This window comes from Protopterus annectens, chromosome 9.part0, assembly GCF_019279795.1.
Source record: "Protopterus annectens isolate FY-2018-M chromosome 9.part0, PAN1.0, whole genome shotgun sequence".
Classification (NCBI taxonomy): Eukaryota; Metazoa; Chordata; order Ceratodontiformes; family Protopteridae; genus Protopterus; species Protopterus annectens.
In genome coordinates this window covers 231,713,746-231,736,865 of record NC_056743.1, presented here as the reverse complement: position 1 = coordinate 231,736,865, position 23,120 = coordinate 231,713,746, and the positions used below count along the sequence as shown (strand labels likewise).

At 38.2% G+C, this 23,120-nt stretch overlaps 1 protein-coding gene across 5 annotated transcripts in view; it reads right to left on the bottom strand.

The window, feature by feature from the left end:
- The window catches only part of TUB (TUB bipartite transcription factor), a 1,349,284-nt gene that overhangs the window by 702,624 nt on the left and 623,540 nt on the right, over nt 1-23,120 (bottom strand). Inside the window, exon 1 of one of the 5 annotated variants that reach the window (XM_044082800.1) lies at nt 21,601-21,898. The exons of the other annotated variants lie outside the window; for them this stretch is intronic. Within the exon in view, the coding sequence (XP_043938735.1) occupies nt 21,601-21,638 (38 nt within the window). The 5' untranslated portion in view covers nt 21,639-21,898. Of the gene's footprint in view, nt 1-21,600; nt 21,899-23,120 lie in introns of those variants that run through there. 5 annotated transcript variants of the gene reach the window in all.

Genomic DNA, 23,120 nt, shown 5'->3' with positions numbered 1-23,120 from the left:
CTGAGTGGGCATTACTATATCACCTGCATAAAACATAACTGATGGGTAACCTTTATCCAAAGAATCATCAACTTCCGTACATTGCAATAACACCTAAAGCACACAGTTCTAAAATAAAAAGAAATGTCAAAGGACATCTGAGCCTTTTGCCTCTGCTCAGTCACATGCTCCTCCTCCTTCTCCCCCTCTCCCTCTCTCTGCCTGTCTCCAAAATCAGTCTCATACTCTCTGTCTCTCTCCATCTTCAAAATGTCCTTTTATTATTTCTACTAAAATGCATTCTTATACACAGATTCTGCTGAACCACATGACTTACTACATAAACCAGTTTCCCTTAATATCAGCAATATACATTATGATAGATCTTCACGTGTGATTTTTGTCTGTTAAACAAAGAAAAACAATCCTTAGATGATCTAAATTTTGGCTAAAACTATTTCACTGAGAATAATAAGAAATATACTTCCTAGGTGTGATTATTTCAAACACATGGTGCAAAATTACTTTTTGCCATAATCTTCCCTGTAACATAATGGCTAACAATTTATAGTCTCTTATCAATCAGGACCACTGCCATCCAAGCCTTATAATTTCATTTTCACCACTTTAGTATGGCCTTACTTTCCCTCCCACAATTGCTAAACTATTCACTTATCACAGCTAATAAAATTCTCCGATGTTCTACTGGTTGAGACTTATCAGAATTCCAGTGCTCCTTTGTTTCAAACCATACCCTTCTTTTCTGAAAGACAAATGTAACTCAGCCAGAAGGGGAAAAAAATTTCACTATTTCCTGTCCGACTAAATTATTACATTATTTACAGCAATACTTACTATCATTCAAGGATGAACATTCCTTTTAATGAATAATCACACACTCCTTGGAATTTATCCCTTAATTTAGTAAACCAGCTGGAATTTATTCCTTAACTTAGTAACCAATTGCCCCAAGGAATATAAAAACCCTCCATACTGCCTCATTTCCTTCCACCACTCCCCAAATACTTTGTTGCTCATATTGACCGTAATAATGCCTTGTCCCTACCCAAGGATAAGTTACTTCTTCACAACTGTCAGCCATTTATTTTGCAATTTCTGAATGGCATCTTTGAATGTAACTATTATAATTTGATAAGAGTTCTACATGTCTGTTCCATTCTTTTATTGTTTCTACATTCTGACTCCATCAACATTACGTCTGTAACTTGCCAGTTAAGTCCTCCAAGCAAGCGTTCATTGATCACAGTTCCCAAACTCTAATCACATAAGAGAGAACTTCAGGTTTTCTGTAACGCTGGCTGTCAATGAAGTATTCTCCTTCTTGTTGTTGTTTGTCTTTCAGCTTTTCCCGTTAAGTGGTCACCACAGCGGAACTCCGGTCCGCTAATGATTGGCAGTAGATTTTTACGAAACGCCGAGGTGCCAGCTCGACGCCCAACCTTCAACTAAGGCACGCTCATTTACACACAGATGTCTTTCGCACTCTACCCAACTGTGTGGAGGACATGCAAACTCCACACAGAAGGCACTCCCAAGCCCAGCCGAGAATCGAACGGGAGAACCTCTTGCTGTGAGGTAACAATGCTACCGCCGTACCACCGCGGCTATATTCTCCTTTTTGTTGATTCAGAAAAATCAAAAATGTGTAGCACAGTAATAAGTGACTTACTATCTGAAAAGTATGTGTATTCCACCTCATTCCTCCCTTCCAAAACATTTTTGCCTGTTAACACAAAATCAGTCCTCTTTCGTAATGCCCCTTAAAGGAAAAAAATCTTTAGTTTCTCTGGATGCTAAATGGTACAAATAGATGAGCTACTTATATTTTCTCATACCAACTTGTTCTTGATTCCTCCAAGTCCTATTCTTCATATCTAGCAAGGTTATATCAAAATCTCCCATCCAAACAATTAAAAAGGATGTGTATATCCCCTGTGCTATCATTTCTCATAACCTCTGTTGTACTGATGAATTTGTGTAAGTATAAACAAACTACTTCTCCATTTAAATGCCATGAAATGTTATAGCAAACCCAGAGCAAGTATTCTGCCCTAAGGTTCCAAACTTCCTTCCTTCCAATTTTCACTTGGTCCTCCACTATCACTTGTCAAATACCCAAATCACAGAAGTGAAATAACATTCGCTGTTATTTGGGATGTGAACCCCAAACCTCCACCATGCCATGCTAATATGACTGCCCCTGCACCAACAACAGCATCTGGACAGATAGTTGTTGAGTTTCCCTTTAGATCTTTTTCTAGGAAACCCTTCCGTCTGTGTTGTAGGTCCAGATGAACATTTGCTCGTCTTTATAATTTAGTAATCTAGATCCTGAGTAGGGTTCCAGCTCACATACAGCATTTCTTATATCAGTGAGGAAGATGTGAGTAGTTTAACTTTAAAACTGACTAAATGGAGGAGGGTCTGTTATATTGATATGTTTGTAATAATCTTCTGAGGCCAAAATATGATGTTATAAAAGTGTGTGTGTGTGTGTGTGTGTGTCTGTGTCTGTGTCTGTGTCTGTGTGTGTGTGTGTGTGTGTGTGTGTGTGTGTGTGTGTGTGTGTGTGTGTGTGTGTGTGTGTGTGTGTGTGTGTGTGTCTCTTTCAGCAAATGTTTCCCATCTCTTCCATTTATTTCCAGAAAATTGTGAGAGATTGTGTTTGCCTTCTTGTTTCTCAGTTCTGGAAAGCCTCTGAGATTTGTATGACTTAATTGTTGTAGCTTTTTCTCATTAAAGTAAATTGTTAATTCCTTTGGTTTGCTTAATCATATGAATTTGTATATTTAATTTAAGATACTACATGTAAACCTAGGTATTATGGTCTGGTACTCATACAAGATAAATATTTACACACACACACACACACACACACACACACACACACACACACACACACACACACACACACACACACACGCAAACCCACACCCACACAAAATGTTCAGGTCTACTTATCAGCTGCAAAGCAATTTAATGATTAAGGTGAAGGTGATACATCCTCGAAATGAAAACTCTTACTCTGATTTTCATAACACACATGTTCTTACTCAGAAATACACAGCCAAAATAAGACCTAATGAGCAACAAAGCACTCACAAAATGAAGATGCAACACAGAGCCTAACAGTTCTGAAGTAGTAAAAAGAGCTGATTTGGATTCTTGCCAAACTGTTTAGAAGGGAACTTTTCACCACCTCATCTCAATCACTACATTATTGGAAGACCAACAGTGGCCTACACAGGGGATGAAGTAGCTAGTGAGAAAATGATTGCGTCCATGTAATTCCCACTAATAAGTATTTTCTATGTTAAGATTTACTCTTACACTCCATTGAAGTCAGATGATTGTGTAAGTACTATGTTCAATAATCTGCCCCCCTTTGCAACACTGTCCCAATAACAGTGGCATGTTCATCTTCTTTAAACAGTAAATAAAGCAGATAAACTGGTGGACAAGACAGTCTGTTTTATACAAGCATTTTATATATATATATATATATATATATATATATATATATATATATATATATATATCTATAGATTCACTAGACAATCTCGAAATACTGAAATGTCGAATTTCAGTATTTCGAGACTGTATAGTCGAAATTCCACATACCCGAAAACCCACAACCGCGAAAACCAAAATCGCGACCACACACACACACCTACCTAACTACACTACTACACTACTACAACAAACAAAACAACACACACAAACACACCTACCCTATCTATAACACGGGGGCAAACCCCCCTGTGCCCCCCCACAAACCCCTACTTACAAAAAACACCACTACACACACTCTCACACACTAAAATCCCTACCCAATACCCTTACGTAAACACCACTTACCTGAATCCCCAGCTAAATCCACAAACCGCAAGACACATCAGGAACGCGACACCACAACAGCGGATTTGACATTTCCGCATTCGAGATAGTGCAGTTTTGTGTAACTGCACTTTCGACTATTCAGTCTCAAAATACTGAAATTCGACATTTCAAGTATTTCGAGATTGTCTAGTGAACATATATATATATATATATATATATATATATATATATATATATATGCCTGTGTGTGTGTGTGTGTGTGTGTGTGTGTGTGTGTGTATGCAGTTCCTTGAAGTGTCCTTAGCCAAACAGGCTGTTCTTTCACATCTGATACAGTTCAGAAACCTGCAAAGAAAATAAAAAAACACGTACAAGTGTCTGAGTGCTTTAGCACACAGTTGAGGAATGATACCCAGTATAAAAGGTTATCAAAAAGCATCAAATATAGCTACAACTCAATCGAGCCATATTCTAAATTTATGCAGACTGCTTTACAGTGATTATGAAATGACAAATGGCACTTGAAAATATTGGATTAAAAAAATTCACAAAGCCTAAGATTGGTAGAGATACAGCACCACCACCTAATGCCTTGCTGACTGTCTACTTTTACCTTGTAACAATTTTCTTTACTATTTATGTTTTTTCCATCAAATTACAAACTAACTCTATAATTAAGATTTTATATGCACTGTGTATGTGGGGGGGGGGGTTAAGATCTCCATTTAACTGCTCAGAAAATGTGCTTTTCTAACATTAATTGTATTTCTTTGTTTTAAAGTAAAGAAATCCACAACTGTATTTCTTTACTTTAAAATAAATAAATAAATGGCCATCCGTCCCCCACACCCACCTGCCCACAGCAGCCACAACTGTGATACTGTCTGGGCGAGGTTTTGTACACCTTGTCCTGACCACTAAATTTGCAGGGTTTCTGTTCTGTCCCACCCACAATCATCCTGATTCATTGTCTAGATCATGGAATGGCAAAAAGCTGGTAGCCTGAAAATTGTAAATTATAAAGTCAAAGTGGAAGTGATGGCTGTGTTGAAAAGAGCGACAATGGATATAAACCAGGAAGTACTTTTCTTAAATCCTAGCAAACAAAACAGATATAGACAGTAGATGGCTTTTTAGGGCAAATGTTGGACTGCTGAGCACTTGACTGTAATTTGTGTGCAACTGTGTGTAATGCAGCAGAAATAAATTGATATTGCCCTAATTTTCTTTATTTTTAATTGTAATATAGTCAGTCCTGTGTGATACACAAAGACAATGAAGTAACTATATTTACGGGGTACAGGGCTGTTTGTGAATGAAAATGGCTTCTGCCATTCATTCATTATTCTTGTTCTGCGGAAAATACATTAAATGTGCCCATTATTTTTATCATAGTTAGATGTCTGAGTTGTACACAATCAACAGTATGGCTTTCGCTGCTTAGTGAAAGCAAATGAACCCTTTTCCATTTGCTCAGTTTAAACAGTAGCCTGGCTTTGGAGGACTAGAGTGTACTTATGTGATTTAATTTTCAATACTTGACTATGGTTACACTGTTTGTTAAAGAAACTTGCATTACAGTGTCCATTATTATTAATTGTTATTATTACTTAGACATATCAAGTGCAATGCACCTTAACAATGTGGCTATAATTTATGAGTATGGCAGATGGCTGTGAATGAAAATGACTAGTCCTGTCACCATACCTTTTCATAAATCTTTTATATGCATGCCTCTGGCCTACCTTACTCATATTCTCAAACTTTCATTGTTTGTTTTTCTTATCCATTGTACCCATAATATTGTTTTCCTCTGTAATATTGTTAATTTGTCTCCATTCGTATGTATTTGTATGTCTGTTTGGAGCTTTTTCCCTCGGGTCTCCACTGGAAAAGGGTAATTCTTACCCAGCTGGACCAACCCGGTTAACAAATGCAAATCAATAAATAAATAAATAATAACATTAAACAGCCATTAATATGGAGGATATCCCTGGATAAATATAACTTACAACTTATCCCTGCTGTTTATGTGTTCATTGCTAAACAGTTATTGATCTGGCATGGCAGGAAAAATGTCACATTATACTATTTGCTGATAACAGGTGCAAAACTATTATTGCTATGGCTTATGCTGGAATGTGTGCATTGGAGGGTAGATGTTAAATGTATTTAAGAGGAGCAAGCCGACCATAATTCCTTGCATTTTTCATCACAGTTAAGCCTCATCAGTACACACAATAAGTGCCTATCGTTGGCAGCCTAGGAAGGATAAGTGTGAAAGCAATGCATCTTTGGCACATTGATGCAGTGAGCAACACTGTCATCTCACAGCACATGGTTCTGTGGATCCTTCTGTATAGAGTCTGTATCTCCTCCCTGTCACTACATGGGTTTTAAACAAATGCTCTGATACCTATCAACAGCCTAAACACATTTTTTAGGTCATTCGGTCTCCCTCCGGTTTACCCAATGGAAAGCAGTGTGAGAGATTAGTGTGTGTGTGTGTGTGTGTGTGTGTGTGTGTGTGTGTGTGTGTGTGTGTTTATCTTGTAATAAACCTGGCTTATGATAGGAAATGTAACTGTGTCTAATTGTGTAGGAAAAATAATATCACTGTTTTATTTGTTGATACATACAATGTTGGCAGGCACAAACATCAAAGAACATCAAGGCCCTCATAGCTTTTGGGACCCTTGTGGGCCACACTCTCCCAGCCTTCTAAAGGAAGTTTGGCACAGGCCTAGTATGTAGGCCCCATCTTCAACCTCTGCCCTGGGCCTCACATAGTCTAAAACTAGCCTTATGGACAGGTGTGCATAATGTGTATGAGGAAGCTGTTGACAGAGTGTTCATTATCTCTCTAAATTTCCTCACAAGTCAGAGCTCAGATGTTTTGCATAAAAGGTCAGACATAGCTTGTCTAGATACAGTGTACCCTCTTGGATCCACAAATCAGAATACATTATTATAATCATCATATTCTTCACCATCCTCATGATCAGACATGAGATTTGTACAGCTAGCCACCTTTTAGGGTTTAGTGAAAGTATGCATGCTGTCTATATGTTTAAGGGGATCAAATTAAAATTTGGCACTTGTTTCTTCACTTTTGTCCCAGTCTGCCATCAATCAGAGGAGTAAAAAAAAAGTGGCACAAAATATACTGTATGGCTGTGGCCATTTGTGCTTTTACATTCATGCCAATCCCATACCAGATGGGTGCACAGAAAGTGACAACCTTTTCTGAGAGGTAGAGAGGCAGGCACTGTTCTTAGATGTGATTTATATATCCCTCCTATTTTAATAGATTTGAACATTATGTCATAGATACTGCATATCACTTCCTTGAATAAAAAGAAGACTGAATTCCTTTCCTAAGCCCACTACTTTTCTGTCTCATACCAACTCATAATTCTTTCTAGCATGTCAAAGGGTCAGATGCTGGCGTCCTCTCCTGCCCATTTGGTGAATCTGGGAATTCTGAGACAATGTTACAATTGCCTCATGTACACGGACAACCATCTCCTCCTCCCATGTAACACTAACACTTGTGAGAGATGCAGCTATTTAGCCAGACTGGAGGCTGAGCTCTCTCAACTCAGGACTGGCAAGACCAGGCAGGAGGAGAAGGCAACTACACACACCACAATACCAGTCTCACATAACTCAACCACACCACTGAATCAAACACATAAACACACTAAGACATACTCGGAGGCTCTTAGTAAAAATTTACCTAAACAGCAGAGGCCTCCAAAGCAGACACCCAAGCAACTGCAAACTCAATACACCACACAAACAACACATAAACAACAAAATCAGTGTGCAAAGCAGTCACTGCCCTTAAGGCCAAATACAACACCAAACATACTTGTCATAGGTGACTCCATAGTCAGACACACTGACGTCCCGCTCACCAGACTGAGTAAGGAGAAGGTCACAGTAAGCTGCCTGTCGGGCGCTAGAATCCGCCACATAACACAAGCACTCAGGTCTCTCAACAGCAGATACAAGTACGACTCAGTCATTGTCCACGCTGGTGTCAACGACCGGAGACGTACCTCCTTGGACTACATGAAAAGAGACATTGAGGAGCTCTCTGATTATGTAGCCCAGGCAGGTATGACCCTGACCTTGAGCAGTATCCTACCTTCACCTAGAATGATGCCACAATACAGTGATAAGATGATCAGCTTTAATAATTGGCTTAAATTCTGGTGTCATTCAAAGGGGATCCAATGTCTGTCTGCCTGGGATGACATGCTGGACAAGCCACGCTGCTTCGCAAGGGACGGCTTGCACCTGTCACCCCTAGGCTTCCGGATATTGGCAAAGGCTCTTGCCACCCCCATAGTGCCTTTTTTAGGCAAGGCTCAAATTCTAAACCTACCACCCTAGAACACAAAAAGTAAAAACTAAGGGTAATGCTGCTCAATGCCAGAAGTCTCAATCTCAAGATGCACGCACTCGAGGCCCTTCTCAGTATGGAGAACATCGATGTCTGTGCTGTGACAGAAACCTGGTTCAAGGCCCCTGAGAGCACCCCAGCACTAGCAGGTTTCACCTCATATCATACGTTCCGGCCCCAAAATCTGGACAACACCAAGAAAGGAGGGGGGGGTGTCCATATTCATAAAGGACACCCACACTTCAAGGTTGGTGGCAACGCACGATGCATCGGAGACCATCCAGGTGCAATTAACCATAGGCAAGACTGCTCTGCAATTTGTAGCATGTTACAGGCCACCCTCTCAAACTCAGGAACCTCACATGGCCTTCCTGAAAACAATGGGGGGATAAATGTATCTCCAAACACCATCATACTAGGTGACTTCAACTACCCTAATATAGACTGGGAACACTACTCAAGCCCAAACACTCTAGCCCAAAGGTTCCTGGAGTTCATAAACTCAAATGCCATGGAACAACTAGTCACCATCCCCACAAGAGGAGAAAACATACTTGATCTCATCATCACGAACATGGGATCACAATGTTCAACACCGGAAGTATACCCCTCACTGGTGAGATCAGATCATAAACTAATCTCGCTGGAGGTCCTCATCCCGCCCCACCTGAAACAAAAAGACCACAGTGAAAAACTTCTCAAAAGCCGACTTCACACTTCTAAAAACTAGTGTGGTCTCCTTTAAGGCCCCTGAGCCAGTGGTAAACATTACTCAAACTGCTGAATCACTTACAAATGCCTTCTACCAGCACCTACAGGACTGCATGGATCAGGCAATCCCAAACAAAACTAAGACTCTTTGTACCAAAGGCAAGCGTCCAGTCTGGTGGACCCCAGCCATAAACATTCTCTACAACAAAAGGAGGAAGCTACTACAAGATAGAGCAAAATCCTTGAAAGGTAAGACACCTTTGATCATTATAAGTAAAAAACTAAGAGCTCTCATAAAATCATCCAAGGCAAATTTTGAGAGAAAAATCGCCAAGGATTCAAAAGACAATCATAAGGCCTTCTTTAGCTATGTTAGAAACCTAGGAGGAAACTCCCAGATATGCTCAGAATTAGTTCAAAATGATGTGAAGATTACTGAACCTACACACATTGCCAACATACTGGCTGACAGGTTCAGTGCAAACTCCCCCCCCCCAAACGGAGAGATATCTATACCAGAGGATTGTAGCCCCCAAACATCTCCAACACCCAGGTGAGAACTGCTCTCTCCAAAGCAAAAAACACAGCATCCATGGGACCGGATGGTGTCCCCGGCTGTGTGCTCCATGAACTCAATGAGGAATTAAACCCGCAGTTAGGACAGCTGTTTAATCTTAGCCTCACCTCAGGATACGTACCCAAGGAGTGGCGCATGGCGACTGTGGTCCCACTTCACAAGGGTGGTGCCTCCACCGACCCTGGAAATTACCGTCCCATTAGCTTGACAAGCCTTATCTGCAAAGCCAAGGAGAGGATCATAATGGAACTCATAAATAAAGACATAGGGAACTTGCAGACTTTGGATCCAACCCAGTTTGGCTTTGTCAAAGGCAGATCATGCCTTTTAAACTTGGTTGACTTTTTGAGACAGTCACCAAGGCCATTGATGAGGGAAAGGCAGTCCATACAGCCTACCTTGACCTGGCAAAGGCCTTCGACACAATACCCCACTCAGGTATCATCAAAAACTCATCAGCTTGAATGTAAACCCATACATCACAAGATGGGTTGCAAACTGGCTAAGTGACAGAACCCACAGGGTCAGAGTTGCTGGAGCCATGTCATACTCAAAGCCTGTCACAAGTGGTGTCCCACAGGGCTCAGTCCTGGGTCCACTCTTGTTCGGCATCTACTTTTCTGAAGTACAAGCAAACACAGGAGGGTTATGGCTGACAAAGTTTGCAGATGACTGCAAACTGGGCCATAGTCGAAAACACATCTGACACAGATATCCTTCAGAAGGGCCTCACAGAAACGGATAACTGGTGCCAGAGCCATGGCCTAAAGTTAAATGCCAAGAAATGCATAGTCATACCCTTCGGGAAAAACAAGGTTACCCCTAGCTACCATATAGGTGGCAATCCACTGAGCACAGAAGAAGTCATCAGGGATCTGGGGACCCAGGTTGACAGTAGCCTTCGTTTGACACTCATGTTGCTAAAGTAGTTAGGAAAACCTTCTACATTGCCCACCTGATCATGAAGGGATTCACATCTAGATCAAGGGAGGTCATCGCCCCCTGTACTCATCACTCATTAGACCTATGATTGAGTACAATGCCCCATTCGGAATGTATCTGACCAGACACCTGCAGCAGCTGGAAAGGCCCCAAAAGTTCCTCACCAAAAGGATAAAGGGTCTCAAAATATGTCTTATGCTGCCCGACTGAAAGAACTCCAGCTCTATTCAGTCTCATACCGCTTGCTCAGAGGTGACCTGTGCCTGACATATAAGGCCATGTCAAACCCTGATTTGATGAATATGCTTCACCTCAAAAATCTAGATCCCTCAGAACCACAAGGGCGGAGACTTAAACCTTGACACGGTTATTAATAGAACATGCTGGAGGGACAGATTCATCACCCAGAGACTCCCTATGCTGTGGAACAAAATCCCGGTACATGTGAGGCAGAGCACCTCGCTGGCCTTGTTCAAGAGGAATCTTGACCAATGGATGGGGGATCGCAGATATACCCCAGGGATTACTTCAGTGTCACTGCTTGACAGAGGCACAGCAAAATAATAGGCATAGTTTTATTCAAACTAAAGGGGTGGCGAAAGCCAAATAACTATGGGCTAGGCTTATAAATGCCCTTGGGCAGATAGCCTAGTATGAACCTATGAACCTAAGTCAGAATTTTTGTTCGGGCCATTATTGGATAAAAGGTCTAAAATACACCTCATGCCTTCTTAGTGGACCTCAGATCCACAGCTTAAGACGTTAGTTTTATTGCAGTCTTGGAAAGTAATGGTTAACTGAAAAAATAGAGGAAAAGCTGCAGAGTTAAACAAAAGTGTAAAAAAAAAATTTAGATTATGTGGAGTGACCAGGATAGGGAAATTGTGTGGGGGCAGGCGAGAATACAAGAACTATCCTCTTGGGATTCTTCTAAGCATTTACAACTTCATGAAATGTATTTGCTTTTTGGAATTTAGTATTGACAGATTCTTAGAAGTATTTATGAATATGCTGGATGTGAAAAGAAAATAAGTGGAGAGTCTTCCAAAAAATGATGCTACTGACATTCATGTCTGGCCAGCAGCAGCGTCACCATCTATATCTGTTTTGGATTTGCCACTGTGCTAGTCACTATTTCTAGATTTGCATAGGTCTAAAGGAAAATGTTAAACAGATGTTTGTTGTCTGCCATTTAATGTTGTGCATAGTGTCTGATGCTTGTTTTTTGTTTTCATTCACTGCAGATTTCATATAACAGATATTCAGGCACTGTCGGGAAAAACAAAGGGACTGAAGGATGGTTCGTCTTCTTCTGTCAGACATACACTGAAGTTCTACAACTGCATGTCTTGGATACAAAGGTAATGTGACAAAATCTAGTATATCTTGATAGTTCCCCCATTTCAAATGGTGAAAATAGTTCAGTTCTCTACTGATTTAGACCTTGACTTAATGACGGCTATGTGAGTTCACAAGGGTGTTCATCGCTTGCATTCAGCTGAACTGCCAGGTCCTTGCTTGCTCTGTCACTGGTCCTGTTGTTTTTGTGTCTGATTTCTCATTTTTACATGACAGACTAATGTTAAACTAAGGATGCTACATTTTTGCATGTACTTCGGTGCAGTTCACTTCGTCAGTCTGCAGCCTATTAGCTTCTCCGAAACAAAACACAGTGTTGACTGAGACTGTTTACTTTTTTTTGCTTTCTTTCTTGTTTTTAATTTATACAAGGCCTTCTAAGGTGCCAACTATTATGACCTCCTAAGTGTCCATCCACATACTCCATTGGTACACTACAACTATGTAGCCATCTGCATCATAAAATTGTAACATCGACGATGCACATGTGTGAATATGGCAAGATGAATTGTGGTTCTCTTAATGACAGTTTCAAGTATCTGCTGTATGTGTTTCACTCCTCCACTGACATCTACTTGCCCCAACACTGAAGAGGTACCAGAAGTAGAGAATTGCCTCAATTACTGCAGAGGATTAAAGCTGCAAGTTGCTTACAAAAGTTATCCTGAAGTACAGGATGTGATTCTTTCAGCTTCCATGTGTCCACTCTGTGACTCTACGTCACTTAACCAGACAGAGGCTTTGACTTGCTATTAGAAAAGGACACTTTTGGTCAGTGGGCTTACATGGTTTTAACAAGTAAGCTTTAAAAAGTCACCTCAGCACATGGACTAGCCTGATATCTGAAAAGAGCTCAGAATTGATGAAGTCTTGATGAAAGTGCTAAAATAAAACTATAGTAAAGAGTATTACCTTAAAGGGTTAGTCAAACTTGTCTATTTTATAAGACTTTTTAAACGTTATCAATACAGTTGTCCACATTCTAACAACAACCTCAACTCTAGTGTTTTATGCTTGCTTAAACAGAGGACACTACACAATAGCACAAAAGAAATATAAGTACATCAGCTGACTGTAACGTTTTCTACAACGATTAAACCAGTAAATGCAATTAGAAGGCAATTAAGAATATTTTATTCTGATAGCCAAAAGCACCATTATGGCAGAGGTCAGGCAACATAATAGCTTTTTTAAATAACCCACAGTGCAAAGTCCAGTCTAAATATATAGTAACATTTTGGAAATTGAGATATTCCTTTACAACGCTTTTTTTAAATTGGTGTGGCCAATGACCTTGAGGATGGGCAGGGTTTTTTCAGTAAAAGCCCACATAATTCTAAAAATTTTGTGTATTTAAAACATAAATAATTTGGTCATTTTTTTGTTACATCAGGCTAAATGCAGAATGATAAAATAGTGAACAAATGGGTGTATATGATTGCAGATCTGAAATAGTATAATTTGCAAAGTAAAAGTATGAGCTTGGGTGCACTTGCATGCACGGGGGGGTCTTGTTTTTCTGAGGGTGCAGCATATGCTTTTAATTTATGTATTTACTGTGGCACAGGAGCCCCAAAATACATTTTAGATTTCAAAGGGAGCCTCAAAACTTTTTCTGTTGCATAAAGGATGGTCAGTGTTTCACATTTTCTGACATTATGACTCAGAAGTACACATTTGAGCATTTAATTTCATAATTACACCTATGAGGCAGGAATACATAATATTGAATGTATTTGCGTCTATAAGATAATGTTTTAGAAAATGCATTCATTTTTCAAAATAGTTATGGCAGTCTAAAAGAAATCCACTCAAGGGAGCCTGTGAAGGTTTGTACTCAACTTCAAATGACTGCAATCTGATCTTTTTTTGACAAAATGAAGTTATAGCATCATATTTCAAAGAAATGTTCATATCTCTGGAACCATAAGGGTTACTAAAGAATTGTAAATGGTAAACTGTTTAGCACAGTCAAATCTTTACAGTGGTAGTGTACAGCAGACTACAGGTTTTAAACTGGAATTTATAAGTCATAATAAACAAAGTAAATATTAATTCTGTAACATTATTTTGTAATATTTTGTAAACTAATTTATAATATCTCAGTAACCACTCAAGCTGCATACATACGATGAGGCTAAGCAGTCAAAATTGTGTTACTTGGTTGTTACGATATTTAGAAAAATATGAAAATATTAATAAATAGCATATGGACAGCAATTTAATATCTCTTAAAGAGCACTATATAGAGGCCAAATATCAGTACAGTTATGTTGCTCATCATGTAACCTTTAAGATGAAATCTTTCAGTAGCTTGTATGTAACATTGTTTTGAAATTATTAATGCAAATATGAACCAGGATATATTTGACTAATAGCAACGTCAGTAAGTTTTAACTGCATATGCATGCAGAGGCATCACTAGGCTGTAATAAGTTAAAAGACAGGCAAGATTAACACAGGATTATGGATCATAACATACCTCTCAACCTCTTGGAGCAAGAAATCTGGACAAAAACATAAATAAAAGTGGGACAAAGGCCCAGAACAGGGACACATTTTAAATATTGCTCTTTCAAACTTGGAAAATTGATAGAATAACAGGTGTTGCATTATCATGAATTTTCTGAAGGGTATGAAGTCTGAAACTCAAATGTCTGTCATTATTTTCTAACTTCAGTCTTTAATGATCTGCCACTAATTTCCCAGAAAACCACAACTTTATGAAAACTGGACCATAAATATAAGGCAAAATTCTGGGCATTCAGCCAAAATCTGCAGAGTTGAAAGGTATGGATCATAAACTTGCAAGGTGTACGGTGTGATTCTCTTTTTGTACTGAAAAATGTAATCACGGTAATTAATAAACGCACACAAATCACCTTTGTAAAAAACACCTGAAAAAACTAATGCTCTATTCAGTCTATGTTACAGATACAATTTACAGTTGTGCTGTTGTCCTTCTGATTCCTATCCATCCCACTAGTGCTATCCTTTATCCAAAATCTGACCTGCACTCCAATATAGACTTATGACAGTTTTGAAAAAAGGAAGATAGTGTTTAAAAAGAAAGTATTTATGGAATCATCATCTGAAGGTACCTCACTCGGCCTGCCTCTAACCCTTCTCATCTCAGTCTCCTTTGCTGCTCCACAACTTTCTCTGGTCTTCTTGCCTCTATGATATGTCTTTTGCTATCTGTTATGGAAATAAATCTAGCATGGCTAGTATGACATATAAAAGGATGCAGTCTACCCTGACAATAAATGCTTTTTTTTTTTTTTTTTTTTAACAGGAATGTCTGCTTTTTAGATCTGTCAGCAGATAGATATATAGATGCAGACAAATATTTCAAGCATGGTAATGCTGCCCTCCTAGCCTGCGAATATTGCAAAACAGTCACCCCATAACAAATATCCATGTTGTTCTCAAACATATTTAAACTAGTGTTTGCTTTAATACAACTATTATTCTTTGATAATCCAAGCATTCCCATAAATAATTAGCTGTAAATGCCCTATATACCTAAATAAGGTCCCCTCTTAAATACATGAGGCACTGTATAAATTCATACATTGCAATCATTCATAACTTAATGTTTCACATTAATGGATATCCTTGTTCTATTTCTAATTCTACTGTAGTCTTTTCAATTTATTCAAACTAGTTTTCTTATAAGGTTTCCATAATATTATTTCATGCTCTATTTTATACAAAATGTAACTTAAAAACAAAGTTTTATAACTACCATTGATCAATTGCTTGCTATTATCATCAAAGATGTAATAATCACAGGCCTCATAATCTTTAAACCTCACATAACACTGTCACCAGATTTTTTGTTAGCATGTCGCTACAGAAAAAAAATATCTGTCCTGATACAACTGGTTTCCAACCATTGCTCTTTATCCATGTTTAACAAATAATAACACCATCATTCTTATGTGAGCACAGCAACCTTTCCAATAAAAAGGAAATCAATCGAAGACTGCACAGTATGTGTCCTGCATTGAAGACTTGTAGCTTAACACTGTGTCTGTCATTCCTTTAAACAATTATATTTAAATGTATTTTCTAGCAGTCAACTCCACCAGTCATCTGATACATGCATTGATAGCAATCAACCCTGCCTGTTATCTGATACATGCACTGGTAGCAATCAACCCCGTCATCTCATACATTCATTGATAGTAATCAATCCTACCTGTCATATGATACATTCATTGGTAGCAATCGACCACACCTGTCATCTGATACATGCATTGGTAGCACTCAACCACACCTGTCATCTGATACATGTGTTGGTAGCAATCAACCCACCTGTCATATGATACATGTGTTGGTAGCAATCAACCCCACCTGTCATCTGATACATGTGTTGGTAGCAATCAACCCCACCTGTCATCTGATACATGTTGGTAACATCTGTCATCTGATACATGTGCTGCTTCAATCAACCATAAGATGTCATCTGACATGATCTCTTGATAATCAGCCATAGCCTGTCATCTGATACATGTGTTGTCAATCAATTATACATGTCATCTCATACACGTGTTAGCAAACACCCATACCTGTCATCTGATACGTATTCTTAGCACTCAGCCATACCTGTCATCTCACATGTGTTGTCACTGAACCATACTTGTCATCTGATACATGTGCTGTCACAGTCAACCATACCAGCCATCCTACTCGTGCTGTTACAACCAACCATACATATCATTTGATATACGTGTTGTCAATCAATCATACTTGTCATCCGATATGTGTTGTTTCAATCAGCCATACCTGTCATCTGATGCATGTGCTATTAAAAATCAACCATACCTGCCATCTGATGTGTTGTTAGCTGACAGATATTTTGTTAGCAATTAACCATACCTGTCATCTGATACATGGATTAGCATTCAACCATGCCTGTCACCTGAGGCATGTGCTGCTAGATATCATCCATACCTGTCAACTGATACTTATGTTGCTAGTAATCAACTATATCTGTTATCTGAGACATGTTGGTAGCAATTACCTATATCTGCCATCTAATACATATAATGTTTAAGGTGTCATAGTATCATTACCTGCATTAGGCCATTACACTATTACAAGTGTAGATGCCCACATTCCATGCATGTACTTTCTGTCACCCATACACATGTCTAATCTTACTTTAAACACCTCTAAAGTATCTGATTTTCATACCCCAATGGGCAGTTTATCCGACAACTTAGGGATTGTCTGAGCTATACGCCTATTTGTCCTACAAGTTTTGCTATAATATGTGAAAATGTGACAGTAAATACTTTTAGACTTTCTCCTTTGAATGCAAAAATCTAAATTTATGCATAGAGCAATGAAAACAAATCTGTAGCCAACCTTATTGCACGACAGTCTGTTAATTATGCAGATTTACAATGAAAATTAATAACATTCTTCCACTTAACAAAATCATGACATCCCAGTGAAACAAACAGATAGCAGGGCAATTATACAATAGCTAGATATTGTCAAGGATATGTTTTCTTTAACCTTTAAAACGCATATGTTAAGTAAATGTGTACCAGCTAATCACCACTAATGAGGTATGAATGAACAAGCTAGTATGAGAACACCAAGGAACTTCCATGTCTGCTCAAGAGACGCAGACAGATAGATTAATTGCTAAGTATTAGGCTAGCTTCCCTTGTGGGCCATTTTAAACCTGATGAATTTCACTCAAAGATAAGAATCAAACCTTGCGCGTGTATGGTAAACACATTAACCAGTGCACCACATCTTACACATACTCATCCAGTACATTTTCCGTGTCCTTTATCCCACAATTCAGTGGCATTCCTAAATATCTTGTGTATTGATAATTCATGGACGACCAAAGAGTACCTCACACAGAGAATTACCGGCCTCAAACAGATGCCCTACGCAGACCGTCTCAAAAAACTCCAGCTTTACTCCGTTGCATATCACCTACTCAGAGGTGGTCTCTGCCTAACATGCAAAGCTATGTCAAACCTAGAGCTGTTGGATATGCTCCACGTAAAGAAATCCCAATCTCTTTGAGTTACATGCTCTGGGGACCTAAACCTTGTCACCACAATAAACAGAACATGCTGGAGGGATAGATTCCTGTCCCAGAGACTTCCCATACTCTGGAACAAACTACCTATTTGTATCAAACAAAGCTCCTCATTAGCACTCTTCAAGAAAAATCTTGATGATTGGATGGGAAATAGGAAATTCACCCCAGGGATCACTTCTGTGGCTCTGCTCAACAGGGACACAGGAAAATAATTTTCTTGGGTGGCGAAAGCCAGGGTACCTTTTTGGCTAGGCTTATATAGGCCCTAGGGTCAATAGCCTAGTACCTACCTATGAATGACATCATCATTCCATTTAAGGTCATTATTCCCTTTTTAATAAATATGTGAATAGTTCTGACTACAACTTTTTGTACACATGGGGACCATATTAACTACTCGTGCTGCGTAACTGATAGTAAAAAAAAAAAAAAATGAAAGAAAATGTCTAAACACAGTTTAATGCAAATTACATAAACTCAAACAGACCCATAAAGATAAGCTTCAACATTCCATGCGGCACACAGCATCCCCTGCACTCCATAACCTTAGTCTTGATCTTTCATCCGAACCTCAAACATGAGTCAAATCATAACCTTAACACCTTTGCTAACCCTAAATTCAATGACTTGGCTAGCACTTCAGCAATGTTATTCAAACAGCTGGCATTTTATTCAGCATAGCACTCTCTCACTAAGTTCATCTAACAGAACTTCCATAGAGCCTCTTGACCAAACTGTCTTCAATCAAGTAATGCCACTCGCTGAAGTTGCCATTTATGCCTTTGTCTGCCTTCATATTAATTTTCACTGTTTACACCCTGCTTACTGTTATCCTCCTCTGGCTGCGCTCAGCATTCTTTCTTCTTGAGTAGTATTCAGAATGGATGGTCACTTTCAATATGACACACAACTCTAGCTACTACACGATGTAACTAGTATGAATATTAACTATACATTTCTTACACTTGTGTCCCTGTATCAATAAACATAATGTCAATAACAATATGGCATGGCAAAATTTGGCATTAAAGTGGTCGCATATTTTTCAAACAATCTTCTCTATGATACATATGTTTCAGCAGGTGCCAGACAAATTGAATAAGTATATAAATGTCATCTATACATTAGTTCATTACATTTCAAAGTAATCTATCTATCTATGTGTAGTGAAGTTAATTAACACTTGGATTCATAGACAAATTGTTTGTAGTGTAACACTAAATTAGCAGCTTTATGAGGGGTATGGTGATTCAAAGGTTCGTTGGTAAGTATTAGGCTAGATGTCCTTGTCAACCATTTTAAGACTAGTCAATTTTTCTTTCAAAGATGAGAATCAAACCCTGTACTTTGTGAATGTGAAGTAAATACATTAAACACTGTGCTAATTCTCAACTCCAAAGACATATAAAAGGCATGTATTTTTAACTGTGAGCAGAACTGTGCAGTGGACTCCCAAATATTAGAGATGCTCACTTGTGCAGTGTTTATCTATGAATCCCAGCCAAGGTATGTTATTTTAAAACTTGGAAATTAAGTAGTCTTTTTTTTTTGTCATACCAGTGATCAGGTATTTTACCTCTATTACTCAGTGTATGGGTTTGAAGTAACTGTCCAAGGTCTCACCAGACAAAATCAAGGATAAAATTATTTCAAGTCCAGTAGAGTAGCAGGATTTTTTCTTTGTCTTGCTGCTCCAAAACAGGATAAGTTAAAACTTTAAACAGTTATTGGTAAGCTTGCAGTTTATAGTCAAAGCAAACCAGTATCAAAATCTTGTAATGAAGCATTTGAAGCATTCCACATTTTAGTTGATCTACAATCATTATTTCATTAAGTTAACCTAATGCTTGCATGTAATGCAACAATAGAATTTTTTTTTTCTTACACCTAGCCTTATACGATTATAAAACCTTTTTCACTGTTAAAAAACTCTACTGTTGAAGACACACAAGACTTGTAAAAACCCTCATAAAGGCTAGTGCTAAGAAGCAGCAATTTACAGTGCATTAAAATATTTCTAAAAAAAATGATGACTTCATTTGTCACTGTTGCTTATCTGTTGTTTTAGAAGTGGGTATTTTATTTGTAACACCACTTAACTCCATAAAATATAAGTAGAACTATTACTTTATGCTACGACTGCCCAGCACATTTGACGCAACTATTCACTAAAATAGGTGGCATGGAGGCTTGGTCGCTTATAGCAACCAGGACTGCAAGCCAATGACAGCTGCAGAAGCCCTGCTACCATGGCAATCATGGCTCTCCATGGAAGCAGAGAGATCTGCAGCAGTAATATACACAGACACGATGCATGATGTCTTTTTATATGCTGCTGAAAGCCATCTGAAGACCTCATTGAAATAAACTAGATTACTACATCATTTTAAAATGTCAGGACCATGCAGACATTGCAGGACTCATCAGCAATTCAGAATTTTTTGTCTTCAGAACAAAATAAGCTGTACTGGACAGATGGGACTAATGAACATTTCATTGTTGTGAAATGCTTTGAAAAAGATGGAAAGAATGTATAGTACTATTAACACTTCTTAATATACATTCACAATTTTAGTACAGCAGTAAACAAATATGATGCTTTCGTACTAGTGGCAGATTTTCTCACACAATATGCATTGTAGAATATAGTTTCATATTTAGAGTTGAATTACTTTATTAAATTTGATATTATGTAACTGAATAAGGGCCTCATATTTATGTTATACATTATATGTCTGGTGTACTTAATGTACACTAAGAAAACAAGTTTGCTCAGTTTACAGCCGGCAGAAATGCAATTTATTCAACTATACTTAAAGAAAAAAAATCCGACTCTTGCAAAGGTTATTATGGATTTATTTTTAATGCATCAGACAGAGCAGAATTAACTCAACATAAATTCTGGAGAGCTGCAGGAAACATTAGAACTATTGTCCGGCATACAACATTTTTACCAGTTCAGAAAATAATTTCTTTATAGCTCATAAAGTAACAAAGCATAACTACGTGGTTGACATTCAGTGTCCATATTTAGTAACAGTCAAACTTTTGTGTGTGTGTCTTTATGTTTGGCTTTCCCTCTCTGTGCAAACTCATCATTATATCTACATCCTCTATATGTACACAGTATATGTATATAGATTACTACACATATATATACACACACACACACACACACACACCTGTGCACATGTGGTTACATCTCTGTGGGTCCACTCATAGCTCCATAAGTGCAGTTATAAAACAGAAACATAATAATCTACTATTATTACAACATGCCAAAAAATTATCCCTCGTAAACCATCTATGTTAGTATAATCCTTTGTCTTTCAGTTATGCACATTACAATTCTGCTTAAAATGACTGAAATATTAGTTTCTTCATGAATCATAAAGCACAGACAGACAGACACATTTTACATATACAGAGAACCTTGCATAGATCTGGATTAAAAAGTACAGTGATGGAGGAAAATCTATCAATGAATTAGTATCACTCAATAAATTGCATTGACATGTGTTGCTTAATTAAGATGATGAGGAAAAGAGAGCTACATGTAATGCAACACATGGCTATCTCTTTCGGTCCCAGTGGCTTTTAAAGCACTGTAATTCACTCTAAACAGAGATCTGCAAATGCAAGTAAGAAAATAGCCAGCTATAGGAAATGATAAAATGCCAGTACCTGTAAGGAATCCAGTCAGACTGATGCTTAGAGCTCATATCTCACAATAACCACAGCCTGATGTTCAGCATGAAGGCCTGGAGCACACAACAACAATCCCCTGATTAGACCCCATGCAGTCATCCGTCTCTGCCCAAGCATTATCTTTCCGACAGTAGATACCCTCCAAAAAGATATATATTTTTGTCTACATACAAGTTCTCAGTCTGATAATCCCAAGAGCAAAAAGAAATGCATGCAATGGAGTGGACACAGAAACCCACAGCTGCAGTACAGCAGAGATTCTCATGAACACACACAGAAACATGCAGAAACCTATATTGTCTGCCTCACTGTAAGACTCGCTCAGCTAGAGGCTTATGAGAACATGCTGAGTGACAAACAGGTAGCAGTAGGCTCCTTTGTCACTATCAGTGTTTGATGCCTAGGACCTTTTATTCAGAATAATTGTAACTTCACAAGAGAAAAAAATGTGTCTCCTTATTATTCCACATTCTTTAATGGATTCCTTGTGTGCCGCTGATTAGCAGGAAACCACACTGATTATTGATAATTTAGCTCTGATCTTTCAGAATGTTTATCTTTGTGGAAAGAAGCTATTTCTGACCAAAAAAAGAAACAACTGAGTGTGCTGCATTCCTCATTTGCATTTCTCTTTATCTTATGACTTTAATTTACTGATGTAAGAAGAGCCTCCTTTATAATTACTAGTATTTAAATCTAGTTAAGCGACTCATTCAGATTTATATTCAAACACTGTTAACAAGAGGGCTAGCTAAGATATGTGGCTGAACCATGTAAATTGAAGGAACATAGTTTATTTACATTTAGTGTGTTTAACTTTGTAAATATTTTTATTATTATTAGAACAGAAATATTTAAGCCCACCAAATGAGTGTTTTTTTTTTTTTTGTGATTTTTGTGATGCAGATCTTTGATGCTTCTAGCTATAACTTTCTGTTGTGGGTTTAGGGGGCTCTACATGTACAGGGGCAACAACTTTGTTTTTTTGTTTTTACTTTTTGAACTACAGGGTCAGTTACAGTACATTGAGTTCACCAGTGAATTATTACAGCCAGAGAACAAGTTAACTCCTTCCTCCAAGGTTGTGCGACTACGTAATTGGCATATTTAAGTGAAGCACTCCACATGTGGGTGCAGACGACTTGTCCTCTATTAAAAAATGTTTCTTTTGTTTTACATGAATACTAAAGTTTCTGGTACAGCAATGATAGTTACTCAATGCCGTGCAACCAATATTTGATGGAGATTTTGTCATGGACACATGCTTGAAAATAGTTAATTAATCACTGTAGCCTGAAAAAAAAAGTTTTTCTTATTCATTCTTTTTTAATTAAGATGCCATAGGTGATTCACATGAAAGATGGGAACCTGCATGAAACCAGCAAAATAGTGAAGAGAAATGAACATGAATTTAAAGCTGTACTTACAACCCATATTTCCAGCTTTGATTTACTTGTATTTGTTAACTATAACACAGCAGAACATTAATCCACATG